Below are 22,439 nucleotides of genomic sequence, written 5' to 3'. Positions count from 1 at the left end.
GACACCAAATGCTTTTAATTTATAAGATTGGCAATAAGTCGTTATATTGCAGCAATTTACACAGGCCTCATCGGGAAAATGACTTAACCTTTGTCTCTGTCTCTATGACAACTAATGGACGTACTCGTTACAATCGGAATGAGGATGCATGTGACGTGTGTTTCTGTGCATGTGCGCATGCGTGCATGTGTGTGCATACGAGCATGAATGTATGTGTGTGTGTGTGCTACAGAGGTCGCTTGGCTTTAATATCCCTTTTGAGATGATAGTGCCAGATTCAAATCTTGTATCAGCAGGTTAGGGCTAAAAGGAGCAGTAATGTCTTCTGGTGATCTTCTTAATTGAATCTGGGCAGAAAAACAAGCGAGGCTCAAGCTGAGGTAAACACAGTGCACCTTATCAGATCACCTCTACTGGGAGCTTGCTTTATGGTTCTCAAATAATGCTTTATTTATTCCATTAACATTACTCATGAATCAAAAGCAGAAATTGTATTTTATAGCTGGTGAAAGGAGCGAATCTGCCATTGAGAAAGCTACGGCACTATACCTGTGAAGCAAATTTGTGCAATGTAAATGTAAATACCCATTTTCTGAAATGTGATACAAACACCCGTCTCCCTTAGCAGCTGATTCAGTGTGGTATTCCATCATGTATGCTGTGTTTCAGCGGCCCTCGCGAGCACTAAGTTATAAGTGTATCATAAATTCGAGTCAAAAGTCTTTAGTCAGCAGTCCTGCACGAGTAGATCTAGAGGCAAAGTGTTCATTTACTGAGTGATTCATTATGCTTAGATTGCATTTCCTTGTATTACGTTTCGGTGTGTGAAAATATACAGTGGTGGAAAAAGTTCCCAATTGTCATAAAGATATCTTAATAGAAAATGACTCAAGTAAAAGGGATAGTCACCCAGTTAAAGGTAAAGTATAAATCAAATCAAATTCCTTATATTAAGCAAACCAGACGGCACAATTTTTTTGTTTTTTTTATTCACGCGAAGGGCACATTTCAACGCTCAGACATAATCTACAAATAAAGCATGTGTTTAGTGAGTCCGCCAGATCAGAGGCAGAAGAGATGACCAGGGATGTTCTCTTGATAAGTGTGTGAATTGGACGATTTTGCTGTCCTGCTAAGCATTCAAAATGTAAAGAGTACTTTTGGGTGTCAGAGAAAATGTATGAAGTGAAAAGTACATTCTTTTCTATAGGAATTTGTGAAGTAAAAGTTGTCAAAAATATAAATAGTAAAGTACAGATACCCCAAAAGTATTTTTACATAAGTACTTTACACCACTGAGAATATACCCACCCTTGGCCTTTTGATCTTTGATTCAGAAGTCATGTCTTTATTAAAAGTAAATTATGTAAAACAGAGTAGTTATGTACTGTACCAACATTTTCTTTATAATTTCATGCTAGGTGTCAATGTCCAATAATAACAATGCTAGCCTACCAGCTGGTTATATGTTCAACTGAAATCTATATTTTTTTCAATATTTATAGACTTTCCCTGACAATCATGGTTTTTGTGAACTATGGAGGTGGAGGGTACTGGATATTTGAACATGCACCTTGGAATGGTTAGTATACAATTCTAACATACATCACCACACCAGACACACCAAACTCTCTCCATGATCAATTCTACTGTAAATTCAGGCTCAAACCAACAAGGAGGGCAATGGTGTAATTTCTTATCTAGGCCATCAAAGACCCTCCCAATGGATCAATAACACTAACAACCTAAGGGAAGATGAGGAGGGAGGGTTGCATGTTAAATCTTAATGGAGACTATTACCAAATGCATCTCCAACAGTATTTAAAGGCAAACTCGATTCAAGCGTCATAATAGCCCCTTCATCACACCGGCTGAATCGTATAGATTCCAATGGAAAGGTGATGGATTTTGATATAACTACGTGGCTCCGACCGTCATGGAGGTTTGGACGTTTATAAACCACTCAGTCTATAAGTCCAACTATAAAAGCAACACAAAAAAAAACGACTTCAGGGGCATTGAATAAATGATTACTAATCAAACGGCCAGTCTGTTTTGGAGTGGAGCCCAGTTTTTGTATTGCGAGTCTTGATTATCTGGACAGAAGACCGAGAACTCTAGATCTTTAGTAGCCTAGTAGGTATACTGTATGTTTTGTTTCTCACAGTTTCTCTGACTGAATGACTATATTTAATCATGCACTTATGACAGTATGAATACGGTCTGTCTGTGTCTGTCTGCTTGGTCTATCCATCTGTATCGATCCTTGTGACCTATAAGCATGTCTCTTTGTTCCAGGTCTTACTGTGGCTGATCTTGTGATGCCTTGGTGGGTTTCACTGCAACAACTGTTAGAATCACTGTGGAATTGTTACAGGCATGAGCAGAGGAAGCTCTGACACACGCTACGAGCTAATTATGCCCCTACGTTGCGAACACGGTCAAGTAGTTCACACCGGTCACATGATCTCTGATTAACACTGCACAGTAACTAACACTACAATAACACGCGTTTCATGACCTTTTTGTCTCAACAAATTTGATAACTCATTGACAGTGTGTGGTTAGGACTCCTTTGCTCAGACATACAGACACTTGTTTAACACTGAACATGATTGAATATTATGCGCCAAATTGTTTAGTCCCAAATGTTTATTGAACACAGAAGGGTATTGTGCAGTGACGACGCGATTAGATGCAGGGCGTCATAGTCAGGAACTTTATATGGGTGGTGTGTATCACTGTAACAGGGTAGCCTATCTAGCAGAGCAATCAGTGTACATATCAGGGCAGTAATTAGGATAGACATGACAAAGAATACAGTGAATTGTAGACTTATATTTGTTATCCGGAAATGGTATTAGACCCTTTGACCAGCAAGATTATCCTTCATCCTTCGGTATTGTAACTAATTAAAGTGATATTACACTCCAAAATCAAAGTTTGCCCAATTCTTTTTTTTTTACCTCAAAATTGGTCATCTCTTTTGTAGATTCAGCTATAAGCCACAATCCAAAATGAATGGACAAGATAAGCATCGTGTAATTTCTAGACTTGAGGTGCTTATCTTATACATTTCTTTGGGGTTGAAGCACAGCTGGACAAACACAGTCGAAGGTGTGGGACATAGTTTTATCTTGATATCAGAGTGCTTTTGAGGTAGGAAAACATCTGTCAAACTTTGATCATCGAGTGCGATGTCCCTTTAATTGAGTTGTCTCTGAGTACTGTAATGTTTCACTGTGTGTGTCATGCAGGTTTGTGTTCATCATTGGGACGTCTGTAGTATTGGCCTTCACCTCCATGCAGAAAAAGGGAGTTAGCCGTCGGCAGCTAATACGCAAGCTAACGTGGAGAACTGTGGTCCTCATCCTTATCGGCTTTTGTTTCATGAACTACTCTCCAAAGGATGGATTATGTAGGTATACACACTTTTTTTTCAACAAAAAATGTTGTTTGATTTACCAAGGAACGTCGTGAACCCTAAATCATAACCATGCATGCACCAGAAACATATGGGAGTAATGAAACATGCAATAAGTAATTAAAGTGATAAAACTAAACTCTTGCCAGTGAAGCAGTTCGGGAGCTGAATCCGTAGCAAGTCATTACAAACTTTCCCCACCAGTATCTTCCTGTTTCCATATGACCTTACCATGATGAGTTTGGAAAACTATTATTTAGATACCATTAGATACACTACATGACCAAAAGTGTGTGGACACCTGCTCGTCGAACATCTCATTCCAAAATCATGAGCATTAATATGGAGTTGGTCCCCCCTTTGCTGCAATAACAGCCTCCACTCTTCTGGGAAGGCTTTCCACTAGATGTTGGAACATTGCTGCGGGGACTTGCTTCCATTCAGCAAGAGTATTAGGGTGGTCGGGGCACTGATGTTGGGCGATTAAGCCTGGCTCGTCGGCGGCGGCGTTTCAATTCATCCCGAAGGTGTTCAATGGGGTTGAGGTCAGGGCTCTGTGCAGGCCAGTCCAGTTCTTCCACACCGATCTCGACAAACCATTTCTGTAGCATTGTCATGCTGAAACAGGAAAGGGCCGTCCCCAAACTGTTGCCACAGTTACTGCACAGAATAGTCTAGAATGCCATTGTATGCTGTAGTGTTAAGATTTCCCTTCACTGGAACTAATGGATCTAGCCTGAACCATGAAAAATAGCCCCAGACCATTATTCATCCTCCACCAAACTTTACAGTTGGCACTAAGCATTGGGGCAGATAGCGTTCTCCTGACATCCGCCAAAGCCAGATTCGTCCGCCGGGCTGCCAGATGGTGAAGCGTGATTCATCAAGTGGAGGCTGCTGCGGGGAGGACGGCTCATAATAATGGCTGGAATGGAGTAAATGGAATGGCATCAAACACATGGAAACCATGGAAACCACGTGTGTTGATGTATTCCACTCCATGAGCCCATCCTCCCTAATTAAGGTGCCACCAACATCCTGTGGATTCATCACTCCAGAGAATGCGTTTCCACTGCTCCAGAGTCCACGTGGATGTCGATTAAGGCAGCCTCCCCTCATCTCTCTTATTCAGAAATGTTTGGTTAAATGCGGAAGACACATTTCAGTTGAAGGCATTCAGTTCTACAACTGACTAGGTATCCCCCTTTCCCTTCCAATGGCAGGAAGCATTATACCACTCCAGCCGATGCTTGGCATTGCGTATGGTGATCTTAGGCTTGTGTGCGGCTGCTCGGCCATTGAAACCCATTTCATGAAGCACCTGACAAACAGTTATTGTGTTTCCAGAGGCAGTTTTGAACTCTGTAGTGAGTTCAGGTGAGGACACATAATTTTTATGCGCTTCAGCACTCAGCGGTCCCGTTCTGTGAATTTGTGTGGCTCTGGCAGGGCAAACATTTGATGAACTGACATGTTGGAAAGGTGGCATCCTATGACGGTGCCACGTTGAAAGTCATTGAGCTCTTCAGTAAGGCTATTCTACCGCCCATGTTTGTCTATGGAGATTGCATGGCCGTGTGCTTGATTTTATACACCGATCAGCAACGGGTGTGGCTGAAATTGCAGAATCCACTAATTTGAAGGGGTGTCCACATACTTTTGTATATATAGTGTATCTTCATTACAAACTGTGTAGTTCAATGTTCCCTAGATCTTGTTCTTGGTCGCCATGCTAAATGCTGGAACAATTGCAATGTTTTTCTTATGTAAAGCCCCTGTTGGATTGTGATTATGAAGTCTGACAGCATAGGGTAGCGGGCAGCGGCTGGCTGCCAGAGACGTGACAGGGTTAAATGAGGAAAGCTGTCGGGACAATGTGGAGTTATTACTGTCCACGAGGGTCAGAACGGGCGCCCTTCACACATTAGCCAACCCTGGCGCTAATGGACTTTCCTGGGTGGATGTCTCTGTAACCGGGTTAAAAAATATATTGTTATTCCTCGCAGTGGGGAACACAGCATCAGGGGACATTTAACAAAAAAAGGATTTGAGCCAAAACAACCAGTGTTGCTGTAATGGACATTTTCAACAGATAGTGTTACATGGTACCAGCTGTAGACTGTAGATGCCATGTAGTGTAAAACCTCTCATAACAAGATCATGAGTTTTACCATCAACCACTGTAGACAGTGTTGTTTTGCCTCTGTCTCTCTCCGCCCTCCCCGTGATGCCCTTGTCATGTCTAACCCTGGGTTTTATCTAATAAGGAAATTGTGGTGCGTCGATCTGTTCAATATGCATACTGCTCTTGTGGTCACATGAAGAGGTATTGACCTTTGATGTGTTTTTACCCATTCAAAATGACCAGTCGCTTGTTAAAATGGGACGGTTAGCTTCGCTGCCGATATACAGGTTAGTTTCAGTTTTTGGAGGTCAAGTCAGCTTTAGCTATTATGAGGTGAATGCATGTACACTAATAGCTTAACCTATTGCGGGGTTTGGATACATTTCCAGTATTCAACTTTGATTCAAGTCCCACTCCATAAAATGTCCTTCCATTTGATTCTTCATCACTATGCTTTATTTTATTCAGGAACCCATTTATTTCCATTTTGCAGTAATTCGCCACTTCCAACCGGAAAAACTCTCTGACTTCTTTTAGAATTTTCATCTTTAACAGGCTTATACTCAGAATATATTGATTAAAGCCACGTGAGGGCTCCTGAGTGGCGCAGCGGTCTAAGGCACTGCATCTCAGTGCTAGAGGCGTCACTCCTGACCCTGGTTCGATTCCAGGCTGTATCACAACCGGCCGTGATTGGGAGTCCCAATTCCTTTTCCCATATTATAACATCATCATTTCCCCATCTCAATTTCTACCATGCTTATGCATAAGCATGTCATATTTCTTCTGTAAGAAACATTTCAATTTACCCCTATCCATATGGGCCAATTCCCACAAGTGTAAAGGGTTAATACTGATGCATGACTCATAAAGACCATGCAATAGCCATAATGACTAACTTCAAAGTAACTTTTGTGGATGTTTCATGCTTGCATATTGAACTTGATAATGATGAGTGTTGTGAGAGATAGCAGAGACAAGGGACCAATCTCATAGGGGTGTAACCTACGGATTTAACAAACATGTTATTAGTCACCCAAAGCGCTTCCTCCTTTCCTGTGAAAAAATACATTTCCGCTTCTTATTTGATTTGTCCAGATCAATGATTGGGATTATATATTTTTGGAATGATCTTTGTGCCGCAAAGAGATTTTCTATTAACTAATGTGGAGATTGCCATCAATCTCTGAACTGAAGGCCATTCATGTCCTCCCCAATTTGCCTGGGCCTGGAGATAACAGGGAATCTTTGATGAGCCTTCCACCTCCCGGACACGTACCTCGACATCCGAAGACACCCATTTCCACCCATATCCTCCCTCATGGAACAGAATGATTGTGGTCGCCCAGCTGTCAATGGTTGATGCTATTCCTTTCCTGTGCAAACAGCTTAAGTCATCAGAAATAGTTATGCATCGTTTCAAGAATGTCTGTATTTCATTTTGTTATTACGTCAATGCTCAGTGTATAGCCTATAACTCCAGTATAAAAGTATAACTCCAGACAGTTGGAGCTTTTGTACTATACATGTATTTGTTGCAGTTCTTGTTGCAGGATTATGAGGTATATGACCAAAAGTCACAGTCCAGAATATAGCCATTTCTCTGTGTTGGCGACACTGGCTATATTACAGTGTTCTGGTCAGTGTTCTGGTCTATGATCACAGGTCTGTGTGAAGAGTCATTCTCTCTGTGTTACAGTATCTTGGTCTTGGCTGAGAATCCCTGGAGTCCTCCAGCGTCTGGGATTCACCTACTTCATACTGTCCCTGATGCAGACATTCTGTGGCATGAGAGAGATCCCACTGAGCAGGGTGAGACTCTGACTTTGTCAAGTTGGTTTTCATCAGTAATTACACTCTGGAAAGCAACCTTATAAGACCATAGAAAGTGTAGGTGGTTGCTACGTGCAGGTTTTTGCATTATGTAACACTTGGCAAGCTAGGGTGCTATTCCCTAAAATGACATCCTGCCGACTACGCCAAGTTTCATGTGGCAATTACATGAATTGTGCTTGATCTAACTGTAGGATCGCTGGTGGGACCCTGTCCAGGATGTGGTCTTGTATTGGCCAGAGTGGATCTTCATTATTCTCCTGGAGGCATTATGGCTGTGTCTCACCTTTCTATTGCCTGTGCCTAACTGCCCCACGTAAGTCAAATGCCTGAATACACACACTCAAAAGGTTTTTCAGTTTATCATGTGATTATCATTATAAAGACCTTGATAGATTATCACTATGTGATGTACCAAATCCAATAAACAATTATCTTCTCTACAATATACAGTACCTACATTGTGGTGTCCAGATTATGACAAAGTCACACATCCATGGGATTTGGATGGGTGACTGTTCTAATATGGACACCGTATAAATAATTTTAAAGCCAAGGAGTGATGAGAATGAATACAATTATTTTCAATATTTATACATGCTGTGGTGATGTGATATTTGGACCAGTAAACTGGGGTGATGCTGTGGCTGTAACTGGGCAGGTGTTAGTGTTCACTGTGCAGCATGTGTTGTGCTAGCTAGCTGGTGTTATAAGCCACTGTGATTTAAGGGTCTGTGGTTGTTGCTTCAGAGGGGATAATTAGCCAATCTCAGTCTGTCATGTATACTAAGACCAAGGCAGAGGATCCATCTTCCTCTCGCTCCTTCCTCCCTGTCTCTGTGCTCTCTGCTCCTCTCTCCTCTCTGCTTGACCCTGCCTGGCATTGTTGTGCCTCCCAAGGCAGCTGAGTATGTTTGACCAAATGTTGATTGTCAGAGTGTATGAAAACCATTTTTAATATTGTCCTTGTCTTTCTCATCAACATACACACTGTACAATATGTGTGTTGTGATTAGATGTACAGTACCAGTCAAATGTCAACATACACACTGTACAATATGTGTGTTGTGATTAGATGTACAGTACCAGTCAAATGTTTGGACACTCTAAGGTTATTATTAATATTTTTTTTACTATTTTCTACATTGTAGAATAATAGTGAAGACATCAAAACTATGAAATAACACATGGAATCATGTAGTAACACAAAAAGTGTTAAACAAATTCTTCAACGTAGCGACCTTTTTCCTTTATGACAGCTTTGCACACTCTTGGCATTCTCTCAACCAGCTTCACTTGGAATGCTTTTCCATCAGTCTTGAAGGGGTTCCCACAAATGCTGAGCACTTGTTAGCTGTTTTTCCTTCACTCTGTGGTCCAACTCATCCAAAAACCATCTCAATTGGGTTGAGGTCAGGTGATTGTGGAGGTCAGGTCATCTGATGCAGCACTCCATCACTCTCCTTCTTGGTCAAATAGCCCATACACAGCCTGGAGGTGTGTTTTGGGTCATTGTCCTGGTGAAAAACAAATCATAGTCCCCCTAAGTGCAAACCAGCTGGGATGGCGTATCGATGCAGAATGCTGTGGTAGCCATGCTGGTTAAGTGTGCCTTGAATTCTAAATAAATCACAGACAGTGTCAACAGCAAAGCACCCCCACACCATCACGCCTCCTCCTCCATACTTCACGGTGGGAAACACACATGCGGAGATCATCCGTTCACCTACTCTGCGTCTCACAAAGACACGGCGGTTGGAACCAAAAATCTCAAATTTTGACTCATCAGACCAAAGGACAAATTTCCACCGGTCTAATGTCCATAGCTCGTGTTTCTTGGCCCAAGCAAGTGTCATCTTCTTATTGGTGTCCTTTAGTAGTGGTTTCTTTGCAGTAATTGAACAATGAAGACCTGATTCACACAGTCTCCTCTGAACAGGTGATGTTGAGATGTGTCTGTTACTTGAACTCTGAAGCATTTATTTGGGCTGCAATCTGAGGTGCAGTTAACTCTAATGAACTCATCCTTTGCAGCAGAGGTAACTCTGGGTCTTCCTTTCTTGTGGCGGTCCTCATGAGAACCAGTTTCATCATAGCGCTTGATGGTTTTTGCGACCGCACTTGAAGAAACTTTAAAAGTTCTTGAAATGTTCCGTATTGACTGACCTTCATGTCTTAAAGTAATGAAGGACTGTCGTTTCTCTTTGCTTATTTGAGCTGTTTTTGCCGTAATATGGACTTGGTCTTTTACCAAAAAGAGCTATCTTCTGTATACCACCCCTACCTTGTCACAACACAACTGATTGGCTCAAACGCATTAAGAAGGAAAGAAATTCCACAAATTAACTGTTAACAAGGCACACCTGGATGGACACCAATGGACCCTCTTACTGAAAGTTGTGGCTGCTTCGCGTGATGTATTGTTGTCTCTACCTTCTTGTCCTTTGTGCTGTTGTATGTGTCCAATAATGTTTGTACTATGTTTTTTGGCGCTACCATGTTGTGCCGCTGCCGTGTTGTGTTGCTATCATGTTGTCATGTTGTGTTGCTACCATGCTATGTTGTCGTCTTAGGTCTCTCTTTATGTGACGTTGTGGTGTCTCTCTTGTCTTGATGTGTGTTATGTCCTGTATTGTTATAAAAAACATTTAAAAACATTTGTTATTTATTTATTTATTTTTACCCCTTTTTCACCCCAATTTCGTGGTCTCCAAATGGTAGTTAGTCTTGTCCCATCGCTACAACTCCCGTACGGACTTGGGAGAGGCGAAGGTCGAGAGCCGTGCGTCCTCCGAAACACAACCCAGCCAAGCCGCACTGCTTCTTGACACAATGCCCGCTTAACCCGGAAGCCAACCGCACCAATGTGTCGGAGGAAACACCGTACACCTGGCGACCGTGTCAGCGTGCATTGCGCCCAGCCCACCACAGGAGTCGCTAGAGAGCGATGACACAAAACCCTCCCCTAACACGGACGATGCTGGGCCAATTGTGCGCCGCCCCATGGGTCTCCCGGTCGCGACCGGCGGCAACAGAGCCTGGACTCAAACCAGGATCTCTAGTGGCACAGCTAGCACTGCGATGCAGTGCCTTAGACCACTGTACCACTCGAGAGGCCCTTATTTTTTATTTTAATCCCACCCCCGTCCCCACAGGAGGCCTTTTGTCTTTTAGTAGGCAGTCATTGTAAATAAGAATGTGTTCTTAACTGACTTGCCTAGTTAAATAAAGGTTAAATACAAATAAAAACATGTTAATTGAAATGCATTCCAGGTGACTACCTCATGAAGCTGGTTGAGAGAATGCCAAGGGTGTGCAAAACTGTCATCAAGGCAAAGGGTAGCTACTTTGAAGAATCTCAAATATAAAATATATTTTGGTTTGTTTAACACTGTTTTGGTTACTACATGATTCCATGTGTTATTTCATAGTTTTGATGTCTTCACTATTATTCTACAATGTAGAAAATAGTAAAAAATAAATACAAACCCTTGAATGAGTAGGTGTGTCTAAACTTTTGACTGGTACTGTAGATGTGGCAGTAGAAGACTAATCTAGGATTTTGTATCCAAAAGAGGTTATTTAGGGGCTGGTGGGATTGGGGATAATGGCCTTTATCCCAACTGTACTGGTGGAGCAGCTGGGTACATTGACAAGTGGTTATTGGGAGAAAACATCTACCATTGGCCAACATGCAAGGTAAGGAGCATTACAGTTTTCTCTCTTCTATTTTTTATATAATATTTAAGATTTGAACACTTTTTAGGTCAGCAAATGATAAAAAGATCAACTAAAAGCAGCGAATCTAATGGCAAGCACATTGTTACAAAACATACACACACAAAAAAATTTGCATTAGTGAAATTGCCTTTACATTAACCTGCTCCATAGGAAATGGCTTGTTAGTTCTTCTCATGTTGTGTTTTTCAGGCAATGTATCGTACTACCCAGCCCTTTGACCCAGAGGGGGTTCTGGGTACTATCAACTCCATTGTCATGGGATTCATGGGGATGCAAGTAAGCAGACCTCAAGTTTTTGACCCAATATTTTTGTACCGTTTTTACCAGATATGTACCTCAGTCGTAACTTTTAAAAAAGGCCAAAGGTTTAAGGCCCTCTTATGCATGTGTTTTCACGATATTTCAAAACCTGAATAACAAAGGTCATGTATGGATATTTCATACATTTATTCATTTCATACATTTTTTCATTTTTTAATGATTTGTCCCTGCATCATAACACTAAGGTTGAATCACTAGTCTACTAAAATGGAGGTTGTCTCAGGGACATTTTCCCGCCTCATGTCTGCACAGCTGCTCTCCGTTACTGACACAGAATGTCGTCCGAAGGTGAGGACGGAGTTTGGGGGTCTTTAGGGTGGGAGCCTTTGAAACAACTCTTGCACTTTGATGGCGACAACGTCGTGTTAAACCGTTTTCGCAGTGGGAAGTTGCCATGCGAAAGCAGCCGCATAGCTCAATTCCCCGTGGGCGGTTAGCGCCGAGCCCTTCAGTCAGCGAGTCTCAGACGACACGCCAGGTGTCCACTCCCCTCGTCTGTGTTTACCCATGCTAATGTCCTCAGCTGAGACATATTCATCATCACCAAATTAATCAGAGAGCGCCAGTGACTTACACGCCACATCTGGCACCAAAGGGATATGACAAACATGACCACCATACCAGAGGCACATAACAACCACATCCACTTTATGGGCCAATTTAGTTAACTGACTACATCTAACCTGTTTGAAGGATTTTCTCCTTCAAAGTATCGGTAAGGATTAAATTACCTGTATACCTAGCCTGCTTATCAGTGTCCTTTATTCCCACAGGCGGGAAAAATTATACTTTTTTACAGGAAAAATGATGTCAGCGTCCTCTCCCGATTCCTAGTATGGGCCATCCTCCTGGTATGTACTGTGAAGCCTCCCACATCTGTTTCGATAATATTACTGCCATGTTTTAGTCTCTTTCTGCATTACTTTGAGATAAGTCAACACCACAGCCCGTGATATAGGTAATCATTTCCTTTCAAATAAAAATACCAAAGACCAAGCAAGACTGAAACAAATGCCTCTCCCCTGCAGTCTATTGGTGGTTATATCTTAGTTTATAAGGGAAGCCACATGACGATGTGGCACTATAAAGAAATGTAAGTCAATTGGCGTTTTAACTTTTTAGTCACTAGTTAGTCGTAACAGCTCATTAGCAGTCGGTCTGTAGTAGGTATGAGATCTCTGTGTATGTTAAAACATCACAACCATGTATGGCTGTCTGTTTCCGGGCAGACATAAGCGTCTTCTGTCCCGGGGGATAGTCTCCGTCTCTCATTGCTTGGTGTGTCTCTCGTGTGTGAATTCAGAATTTACGAATCCTGCATATTAGTTTACATTAAGCTCCGACATCATGGCAAGGAGCTCATGTTCTCTCCGTTTACTATGCTCTGCTGAAGTGTATGGTTGTACCCTAGCCTAAGATTACATTGACATGAGCAGGTCCTGGTTTTATGCTACAGTATAAAGCAGTATTCCTCACTACTGGTACTCAACAACTGTAGTGTGTAGACTTTTGTCCCAGTCTAAGCATAATATTGTTAGCGAACATCTGATTAGAAAAATCTACCAATCATCAAAAACCAAGCTGAATCCATTGTTTGAGTGCTGAGCTGGAACAAACGCCTATGCACTTTGGTCCTCCAGGACCAGAAGTGAAGTACACTGGTGGTATTGACGTAAAGATTAGTCATTATGAAATAATTGTGATTCTTACATACTTTGACGGGTGATGTTACTGTTTTGGTGGGATAGTGCTGTGTGTGGGTGGTCTCAAAACAGAAAGGGATACAAGCTGGCCACTATTTCATTTGGGGGGGACTTTATCCCATGGGGAAACGGTAAGTGTTATGTGAAATGTAGACCACTCTTTTCATCTGTTTGACCCTCCACTCAAACGAGATAGACAAATCCCATGTAGTGATTTTACGTTTAGCCTAATCATATGGACTGTGTTGATTATGTCAAGAATGGGGGACATTGCATGATGCAGAGCTGGCAGAGTTACATGGCATTGGCTGTAGTTAGAGGTTCCATGTTATGGTGGATGGGAAGGGATCTTGAGTTCCAGGACCCGGTGACCAGGGGTGGTGATGGAGAGGTTTTGGCTGGATCAGAAACCCTTTGAAGTCTCAATAAAGCAAGGGAAAAACAAGGAACCAAACAGACTCAGGATGGGAATATCTTGAGGCCGCTATAAACACTGTAAAATGGAGGAAGCTGTTTGCCTTGTCTTATTATATTATAAGTCTTATTATAAATATTCAAATTTGCGTAGGTTTGATTTTCCATTATATCATAAATTAATTATCCTTTGATGCAGATAATTATATTTGATATCATAGATTATGTTAACATGAAGCAATTATTTTGATTATTATCGAGAGCAAAACAGACCCCAATTTCAGGTACAATCATACCTTTTTAAAGCAGATTGTGTAATGGGATTCAGATGCACCACCCTATAAAAAGGGGAATGTATTTGTGTGTTCTGTGAAGCAGTTCAACATCATCAGAGGAATTTAAATGTTATCTTCAACTCCTATGACAAATCTGTCCATTATGTTTCTTGGGTTGAATCTTATTGACTGTTATTATAGGGCGAGTAGCTTGGGGGAGCCGAAATAAATTAGATCCATTTTGTACTTCCCAGAGGCGCAGGGTGATAAAGTAAGCCACCTTCATGTAAAAACATTACCAGCCAATGTTTGCTCTATTTTGATATTTCTGTCGTACAATTTACCAGTTAGCACTAGCAGCCATGACAGTATTACAATACTCTGTACTGTATGTTATTGTTATGTTGGAGGTGTCCTATAGAATAGGCAGATATATAATATGTTGTCTTCAAAAGCTGTCTGCAGAAATAGGGATTCAAATAAGACACTGCCAGTGGCAGTTGGAAGCACCGCATCGATCTGTTTTCTTATGTCAAAGAAGCTGAGGGTGTAATGCTTGTTCTGTAGAGGTGTCTTTTCTGCCTTTTTCTCTGCGTATCTCTGAGATGCAAACATGCTACAAACTAAGTCATTGCGGTAAGGAATTCTTTCCAAATAATATTTAAAAAATGGAAAATTAACAAACGTACAGAAAGATCAGTGCGAAGGCCAAGTTAAAGAGGAAGAACTTTTTGAGGCTATTAAATCTTTTCAGTCTGGAAAAGCCCCAGAGCTTGATGGCATACCGGTAGAGGTATATCAAGCCTTTTTTGAAATACTAAAAGCTCCATTGTTAGATTGTTTTAACTACTCCTATAGAAATGGTAGTCTGTCAGGTACTCAGCAGGAAGGTCTGATTTCTCTATTATTAAAACAAGACCCAGATGGCAAATATAAAGACCCGGTCTATCTAAAAAACTGGAGGTCCCTTACACTTCAATGTTGTGATGCAAAAATACTAGCAAAATGCATAGCACTCAGAATTAAAAAGGTTATACCAGGTTTTGTTCATCCTGATCAGACAGGTTTTTTACATGGACAGTACATTGGAGATAATATACGACAACTACTAGAAATAATGGAACATCATGATAAATTGAAAAAATCTAAGAAGCCAGGCCTGGTATTTATAGCAGATTTTGAAAAGGCATTTGATGAAGTAATACTGGATTTTATTTATAAATGCCTGGATTTCTTCAATTTCGGTGATTCTCTTATAAAATGGGTAAAAAAAATCATGTATAGCAACCCCAGGTGTAAAATAGTAAATAACGGCTACCTCTGAGAGTTTTGAATTGTCAAGAGGAGTTAAACAAGGGTCTCTGCTGTCACCATATCTATTCATTATGGCCATCAAAATGCTAGCTATTAAAATCAGATCCAATAACAACATTATAGGATTCGAAATCCAAGGCTTAAAAACAAAGGTGTCCATGTATGCCGATGACTCAAGTTTTATATTAAGTCCGCAAGGTAGATCACTGCAACGTCTCATTGAAGATCTAGATAACTTTTCTGTACTCTGTGGACTAAAACCTAATTATGAGTGTACAATATTACGTATTGGGATCTTTAAAAAATACTACTTTTACATTACCCTGCAGTTTACCTATAAAATGGGCTGATGGTGAAGTAGACATACTTGGTATTCATATCACAAAATACACTGCTCAAAAAAATAAAGGGAACACTAAAATAACACATCCTAGATCTGAATGAATGAAATATTCTTATTAAATACTTTTTTCTTTACATAGTTGAATGTGCTGACAACAAAATCACACAAAAATGATCAATGGAAATCAAATTTATCAACCCATGGAGGTCTGGATTTGGAGTCACACTCAAAATTAAAGTGGAAAACCACACTACAGGCTGATCCAACTTTGATGTAATGTCCTTAAAATAAGTCAAAATGAGGCTCAGTAGTGTGTGTGGCCTCCACGTGCCTGTATGACCTCCCTACAATGCCTGGGCATGCTCCTGATGAGGTGGCGGATGGTCTCCTGAGGGATCTCCTCCCAGACCTGGACTAAAGCATCCGCCAACTCCTGGACAGTCTGTGGTGCAACGTGGCGTTGGTGGATGGAGCGAGACATGATGTCCCAGATGTGCTCAATTGGATTCAGGTCTGGGGAACGGGCGGGCCAGTCCATAGCATCAATGCCTTCCTCTTGCAGGAACTGCTGACACACTCCAGCCACATGAGGTCTAGCATTGTCTTGCATTAGGAGGAACCCAGGGCCAACCGCACCAGCATAAGGTCTCACAAGGGGTCTGAAGATCTCATCTCGGTACCTAATGGCAGTCAGGCTACCTCTGGCAGGCACATGGAGGGCTGTGCGGCCCCCAAAGAAATGCCACCCCACACCATGACTGACCCACCGCCAAACCGGTCATGCTGGAGGATGTTGCAGGCAGCAGAACGTTCTCCACGGCGTCTCCAGACTCTGTCACGTCTGTCACGTGCTCAGTGTGAACCTGCTTTCAACTGTGAAGAGCACAGGGTGCCAGTGGCGAATTTGCCAATCTTGGTGTTCTCTGGCAAATGCCAAACGTCCTGCACGGTGTTGGGCTGTAAGCACAACCCCCACCTGTGGACGTCGGGCCCTCATACCACCCTCATGGAGTCTGTTTCTGACCGTTTGAGCAGACACATGCACATTTGTGGCCTGCTGGAGGTCATTTTGCAGGGCTCTGGCAGTGCTCCTCCTGCTCCTCCTTGCACAAAGGCAGAGGTAGCGGTCCTGCTGCTAGGTTGTTGCCTTCCTACGGCCTCCTCCACGTCTCCTGATGTACTGGCCTGTCTCCTGGTAGCGCCTCCATGCTCTGGACACTACGCTGACAGACACAGCAAACCTTCTTGCCACAGCTCGCATTGATGTGCCATCCTGGATGAGCTGCACTACCTGTGCCACTTGTGTGGGTTGTAGACTCCGTCTCATGCTACCACTAGAGTGAAAGCACCGCCAGCATTCAAAAGTGACCAAAACATCAGCCAGGAAGCATAGGAACTGAGAAGTGGTCTGTGGTCACCACCTGCAGAACCACTCCTTTATTGGGGGTGTCTTGCTAATTGCGTATAATTTCCACCTGTTGTCTATTCCATTTGCACAACAGCATGTGAAATGTATTGTCAATCAGTGTTGCTTCCTAAGTGGACAGTTTGATTTCACAGAAGTGTGATTGACTTGGAGTTACATTGTGTTGTTTAAGTGTTCCCTTTATTTTTTTGAGCAGTGTATATAAATAAGCTCTCCACAATGGATTTCAATAGAAAACTTATTTCGCTTTATCTGGGACGCTAAACCAGACAAAATAAAGCGTGCATATCTATATAATGAATATGAATTGGGTGGGTTGAGATTATTAAATATAAAAGCACTAAACCTCTCTCTAAAAGCTTCACTTATTTAAAAGTTTTACTTGAATCCTAAATGGTTCTCAAGTAGATTACTAAGAAAAGCTCATCCATTGTTTAAAAATGACCTTTTTGCCTTTATGCAGATTGCCATGTCTCATTTTCGATTAATTGAAAAGTATCTCTCTTTTTCAAACAAGCATTGCAGAGCTGGCTACAATTTCAATTTCATCCCCCTGAAAAAATAGAACAAATATTACAACAAATATTATGGCTGAACTCAAATGTACTGGTTAATAAAATACCTGTATTTAAGGGAAAGATGTTTGAAAAGGGTATTTGTTCTTAAATTATATTGTAAATTGGAATGGTAGAGTTATCAGAATTGTACGGGAAGGTCTGCTCAATCCAAGAGTACAACCAATTGATTACAGCATTACCCCAAAAATGGAGAAGGCAGGTGGCAGCGGGAGGAGGTAGGGAACTGGTCTGTCTGCCCAATATAAAGGATCAAAACTGGCGGAGGAATAAAAATAGGAATAAAAATTGCATAAATAGGAAAGTATACCAGTTTCATTTGAGGACCAGGATGTTGACAACTGTGCCATACAGATTGCAAAATAGTTGGGAAGAGATTTTTTATGTCCCGATTCCATGGTACAGGGTGTATGAGTTGATATATAAAACAACGCAAGATTCAAGACTTCGTGTTTTTCAGCTAAAATTATTATATAGAATTCTTGCCACCAACAAAATGTTGAATATTTGGGGCATAAAATCATCGAAGCTCTGCAGATTTTGCTGTGAGGATACAGAATCAACAGACCATTTATTTTGGTATTGCCCTCAGGTAACCTGTTTCTGGTCTCAGGTTCAGGAATGGCTGAAAATGCATAGCATTGATCTAAAATTGACCCAAGAAATAGTACTGTTAGGAGATCTGGAGGGACCAGGTCAGTCAATTACTAATATACTAATACTCTTAGTAAAAGTATTTATCTTCAACTTGCAATCTGTGGATTCTATTCGATTAGATAGATTGAAATTGTACGTTAAACATCACAGCATAGTTGAAAGATATTTGTTGCATAGAAATCCGAAGAGGGTGGCCAGCAGAGATAGGTGGGATGGGCTGAGGGTTGGGATGTGGAATTGGAGACAAGTTGGAGTGGACTTCCTGTGCGGGAGATAGAATGATGGTTTTTGCATTGTTGTTTGCTGTTTTCTTCTGTCTTTTGTCTCTTTAGTTCATTCTCTTGGTTGTTGGTGCATTGGGGGTTCTTGGGGGTGGGGAATATAATTAACAGTATTTTATTTTTTTTCTTGGGGGGGGGGGGACTGTGGGAGGGGTCTTGAATGGTTGAGGGACAGCTATTGGGAAACTGGGGGGGGTATCTTGGAGGGTTCGGGTTCACGTTTTTTTGGCCTGGTGGTAGATCTGTCAACATGCCCTTCAGCAGAGCATTGACCCTGGATGCTTCTGTGTCACTCTGAATGGAAGTCTGTTGGGTGACTGGTATGGTGTAGTTGTTGAGCGGTTTCACTGCAAGTATATGTTATGTTTTGGATATTCAATTAAAAATGACAAATTAAATAAAAAGTCATTGCATTTTGGTTTTGGGTTGATGATTCACTTTTTATTGGAATTCTAGCCCATTTTACTTACAGTCACATGGAACAGTGTTACCCACATGGATGGTGAAAAGAGTCAGACTGATTGACCAGCTCTTATTATTCACTTGTCTGATAAGATGTGACCTTCTAGGAGAGGTAAAGCTATACTTCAGCAGCCTCTTGTATCAGAAATATGCTCCTGACATTGGTAGTTAGCCCTTCCTGGTAAGGAGCTAATTGATACAGCCAGCCAACAACAGATACTCACAGACCAGAGGCAGTTTTCTACACAGAATCCACTTCAGGCAGACCAGTGACAGTATTATACACAGATAACACAGTTGGCGGGCGAAACGTTACGTTTGAACCTTAAAGTCAAATAAACGCCCGTGCTTTTCTTTTTTTGAGCGAGAATTTCGCCTATTCTTTCTGATACGGAGATTCAGCTACAGACAGACAGATGAGATGTTTCAATAGTGTTGTTGTGCAGGACTTCTCTGTCTGACTGAGGGAGCCTTGATATTCCGGGGCGGCCGTGCTTCCTCATCCCAATAAAACAGCAGCCAGAGCTAATTCAAGCTCAACGATCAGGGCTGGGGAGTGAGAAATTGAAATTGAGCGATTGCCCCACATACCAGCCCACATTCTGCCCGCCTGCATAGCCTGGAGACTCAATCTAGCCACAGCCAGGCTATTTCCACACCATCGATTCTGTCATCTATACAAATGATGGATATCCACCTAACAAGCATGTTTAGGTTCGGATCTACAGGGTTTCTTAAAGGAATGCACAAGCACAACAAAAAAAATGGAAATAAAGCTTAATTATTCATATAGGTAAATATATATATGATGCAATAAAGGTGTTTATTGATATTTGATATGCATATTTGTTTATAAGAATTGGTAGACAGAAGCATTATTCTTCTAGGCTACAAGTGCTTTACCCTGAAACCCACTACGAGCTGGGAGAGATCCAACTATGGTAGAGGTGGATTTGAAGCGGTTGGTTTGCAGTTCTTTCGTGAGGAACCTTGTTGATCCTCATGCTCAGATAACCAGTTAATCTGACTGACTCGCTTGACTCTGTTGGCCCACGTTTTAGCAGGCCCAATACTGCTTGCTTTATCGCCTGCATCGATTTGAAATCTGTTTCATTTCCACCCTCAGGGAAACTCAGCAGCCATCCTTTCTAAGTGCACGCGAGACGAAGGATTTATACCTGTCAATAAAAACCTTTGGTAAGTGAATCCTGACCCTCTAAATCCAGTCACTTTTTCTCACAAAAGAAAGGATGAGTTTCCAGCAGGCACAAATCATGGCCTGCTAAAACACGCATTTACTTACCTCTAACGACAGATACGGCTGTAAATAATCACCCCGGCTGTCAGAGTGTGAGGCAAGCCGGGCGATACATCCTCCGACAAGATCACTCTTCTTCACAGCCAGGAGGAAAACAGGCTGTTTTATACTCCCTCCCTACCCACCATCATGGCAGGAAAACTGTCCCCTAGCCAGCTCTCTGTAAAAGGTTCTACCTGGAAACACAAAGGGTTTTCCTACAAGAATAGCTGATGAACCCTTTATGGTTCTAGATAGCCCCTCCCTTTCTAAAAGTGTAGAGGGACAATATGGAGTTCAGGGGACCATGAAATGTACCATGAAATGCACATACAACTGACACAGCGCTCACTGTATTCCCACAGAGTATAAAAAGTAGGTGAATTCAATGTCTAGGCTTTCCCATCGGATGCACAAATATTTTGATGAACATTTCAATCACGGTAACGATTTTGCATGAAATATAGTATGATCACAGCCGTATATGTTATAGCTGACGTACTTCTTCCACGCTCACCCTGCATGTAATATGAATATGAATTAGTTTGCTGTCATGTCAGACAGAGTACCGTTTCATCTATGGTATGTAAGCAGAATCTCCCATGATTCTCCCACATGAGCTTTTTCCTCTATAGCCATGCTCATCCTTAGCCATTATACCTGCCCTGGTTTTATAGGCAGTCCATCATGCTCAGGTTTTTGAGCTGTTGAGTATGAGTCCCTGCCGGAATGTCTGAAAGAAATTAACTCCCAGCCTTAGAGTCTTTTTTATTTCAAGAGAAGCCAAGAATTAGAGTGACTATCTACTTGTGCACTGTGCAACATACAGTAGATAGATACAGGTGCAACTTTTACAACTGTGTAGCTTGTACAATAACGTGTATATGTGTTGTGCGTTCAAATACTGTAGGTCTCTGTCGTATATCACCTGCATGGGCTGTTTCTCTTTCCTCCTGCTGGGTGTCATGTATTTCATCATGGACATTAAGGGCTGGTGGGGCGGCCAACCCTTCATTTACCCAGGTAAGTGCACAGGGAAGATGGCACAGGGGTACATTGCTAAGACATTAAGGAACAAGGCAATGTGTTTCAATCTGGCGGGCATAACTGGTCAAACCCGGTTGAAATTGTGTCACCATAATGTTGTCATTTCAACCAGTTTTTTTGCGCTGGAAATGAATGGCAACTTTCCTAATGGGGATAAGTTGCTGAAAGGCTCCCTGATTCATGCAAGCACTTTTGATAACCATGACTTTGTTTTTGGATACCTTGACTTCCTGTCTCTGTGGTGGTCTGCAGGGATGAATTCCATCTTTGTGTACGTGGGCCACTCTCTCCTGGGGTCCTACTTCCCCTTCAGCTGGGAGATGCGCTTTGTGGACAGCCACTGGGAGAAGCTGTTCCAGAGCCTGTGGGCCACCTCTCTCTGGGTCCTCATCGCTTACCTGCTATACAGGAAGAAGTTCTTTCTCAAAATCTAATAGCGCCACAATCCAACAAATCAACTCCAGTGTTTGCTTTCATTCTGAGCCATTGTTGTGGGAATTATTGCAAATGCTTGATTGTTTATTGTTTAACTCTAAAGTGTGTTGTGATTTTAAATGCACTTTAAATACAGTTTGTTTTGATCTGATGTGAAAGTGTATAAGTGGATAATTCTGTTATCTATGTAATTCATTAAAATCTGTAGAGTGGTATGTTGTATGTGGTAGACCTAACCACACTACACTCTTAGAATTAGTAGTAACTTGAGGAACCCTGGAGATCCTCAAAGAACCCATATAGCTCCTCAAGGAGCCATTGCTCGTCAATGGTCCATATTTGCACCTTCGGTTAGTTGAGGGGTTCTTGGAGGAACCTTCAATGGTTCAATGTAGCAACGAGTTCCTGGAGGAACCCTGGAGTGGAGGCGTGGCTTAGTAGGGGCATGGCTTTAAGATAGATACTTTTCTGGCCACCTGTTTAGAGTAATTGTCATTCCTGTTTATCTGTTCTGTTGTATTGTCGTCACGTCAGGGTTAAACACTGACAGTTGTGTTGCTTCAATTAAGCTAACAGAGGTGTATGAGTTCCTCAAGAGCCTATGCAAATCCCAAAATTGGAATAGTTAACACTTTGTTACTATATGTCATCAGCAGTGTTAATATTGTTAATATTATATGCATAAATAGTCAAGGAAATGTTAAACTTGCAGTGTACAAACTTAACATGATGAACAGGAATTACATTTACACTAACGGTGGCCAAA

At 41.8% G+C, this 22,439-nt stretch overlaps 1 protein-coding gene across 1 annotated transcript in view; it reads left to right on the top strand.

Moving 5' to 3' along the window:
• Window positions 1–21,775, top strand: part of si:dkey-192p21.6 (uncharacterized protein LOC565246 homolog) — a 33,106-nt gene extending 11,331 nt beyond the window's left edge. The window contains exons 7-17 of the mRNA XM_038960135.1: window positions 1,506–1,582; window positions 2,299–2,329; window positions 3,258–3,422; window positions 7,249–7,321; window positions 7,577–7,698; window positions 10,958–11,081; window positions 11,313–11,399; window positions 12,218–12,295; window positions 20,021–20,091; window positions 21,102–21,214; window positions 21,491–21,775. Of these exons, the coding sequence (XP_038816063.1) occupies window positions 1,506–1,582; window positions 2,299–2,329; window positions 3,258–3,422; window positions 7,249–7,321; window positions 7,577–7,698; window positions 10,958–11,081; window positions 11,313–11,399; window positions 12,218–12,295; window positions 20,021–20,091; window positions 21,102–21,214; window positions 21,491–21,672 (1,123 nt within the window). The 3' untranslated portion in view covers window positions 21,673–21,775. The remainder of the gene's footprint in view (window positions 1–1,505; window positions 1,583–2,298; window positions 2,330–3,257; window positions 3,423–7,248; window positions 7,322–7,576; window positions 7,699–10,957; window positions 11,082–11,312; window positions 11,400–12,217; window positions 12,296–20,020; window positions 20,092–21,101; window positions 21,215–21,490) is intronic.
• Window positions 21,776–22,439: the final 664 nt, after the last annotated feature.

This window comes from Salvelinus namaycush, chromosome 22 (genome assembly GCF_016432855.1).
Source record: "Salvelinus namaycush isolate Seneca chromosome 22, SaNama_1.0, whole genome shotgun sequence".
NCBI classification, from domain to species: domain Eukaryota; kingdom Metazoa; phylum Chordata; class Actinopteri; order Salmoniformes; family Salmonidae; genus Salvelinus; species Salvelinus namaycush.
This window is presented reverse-complemented; position numbering and strand designations above follow the sequence as displayed.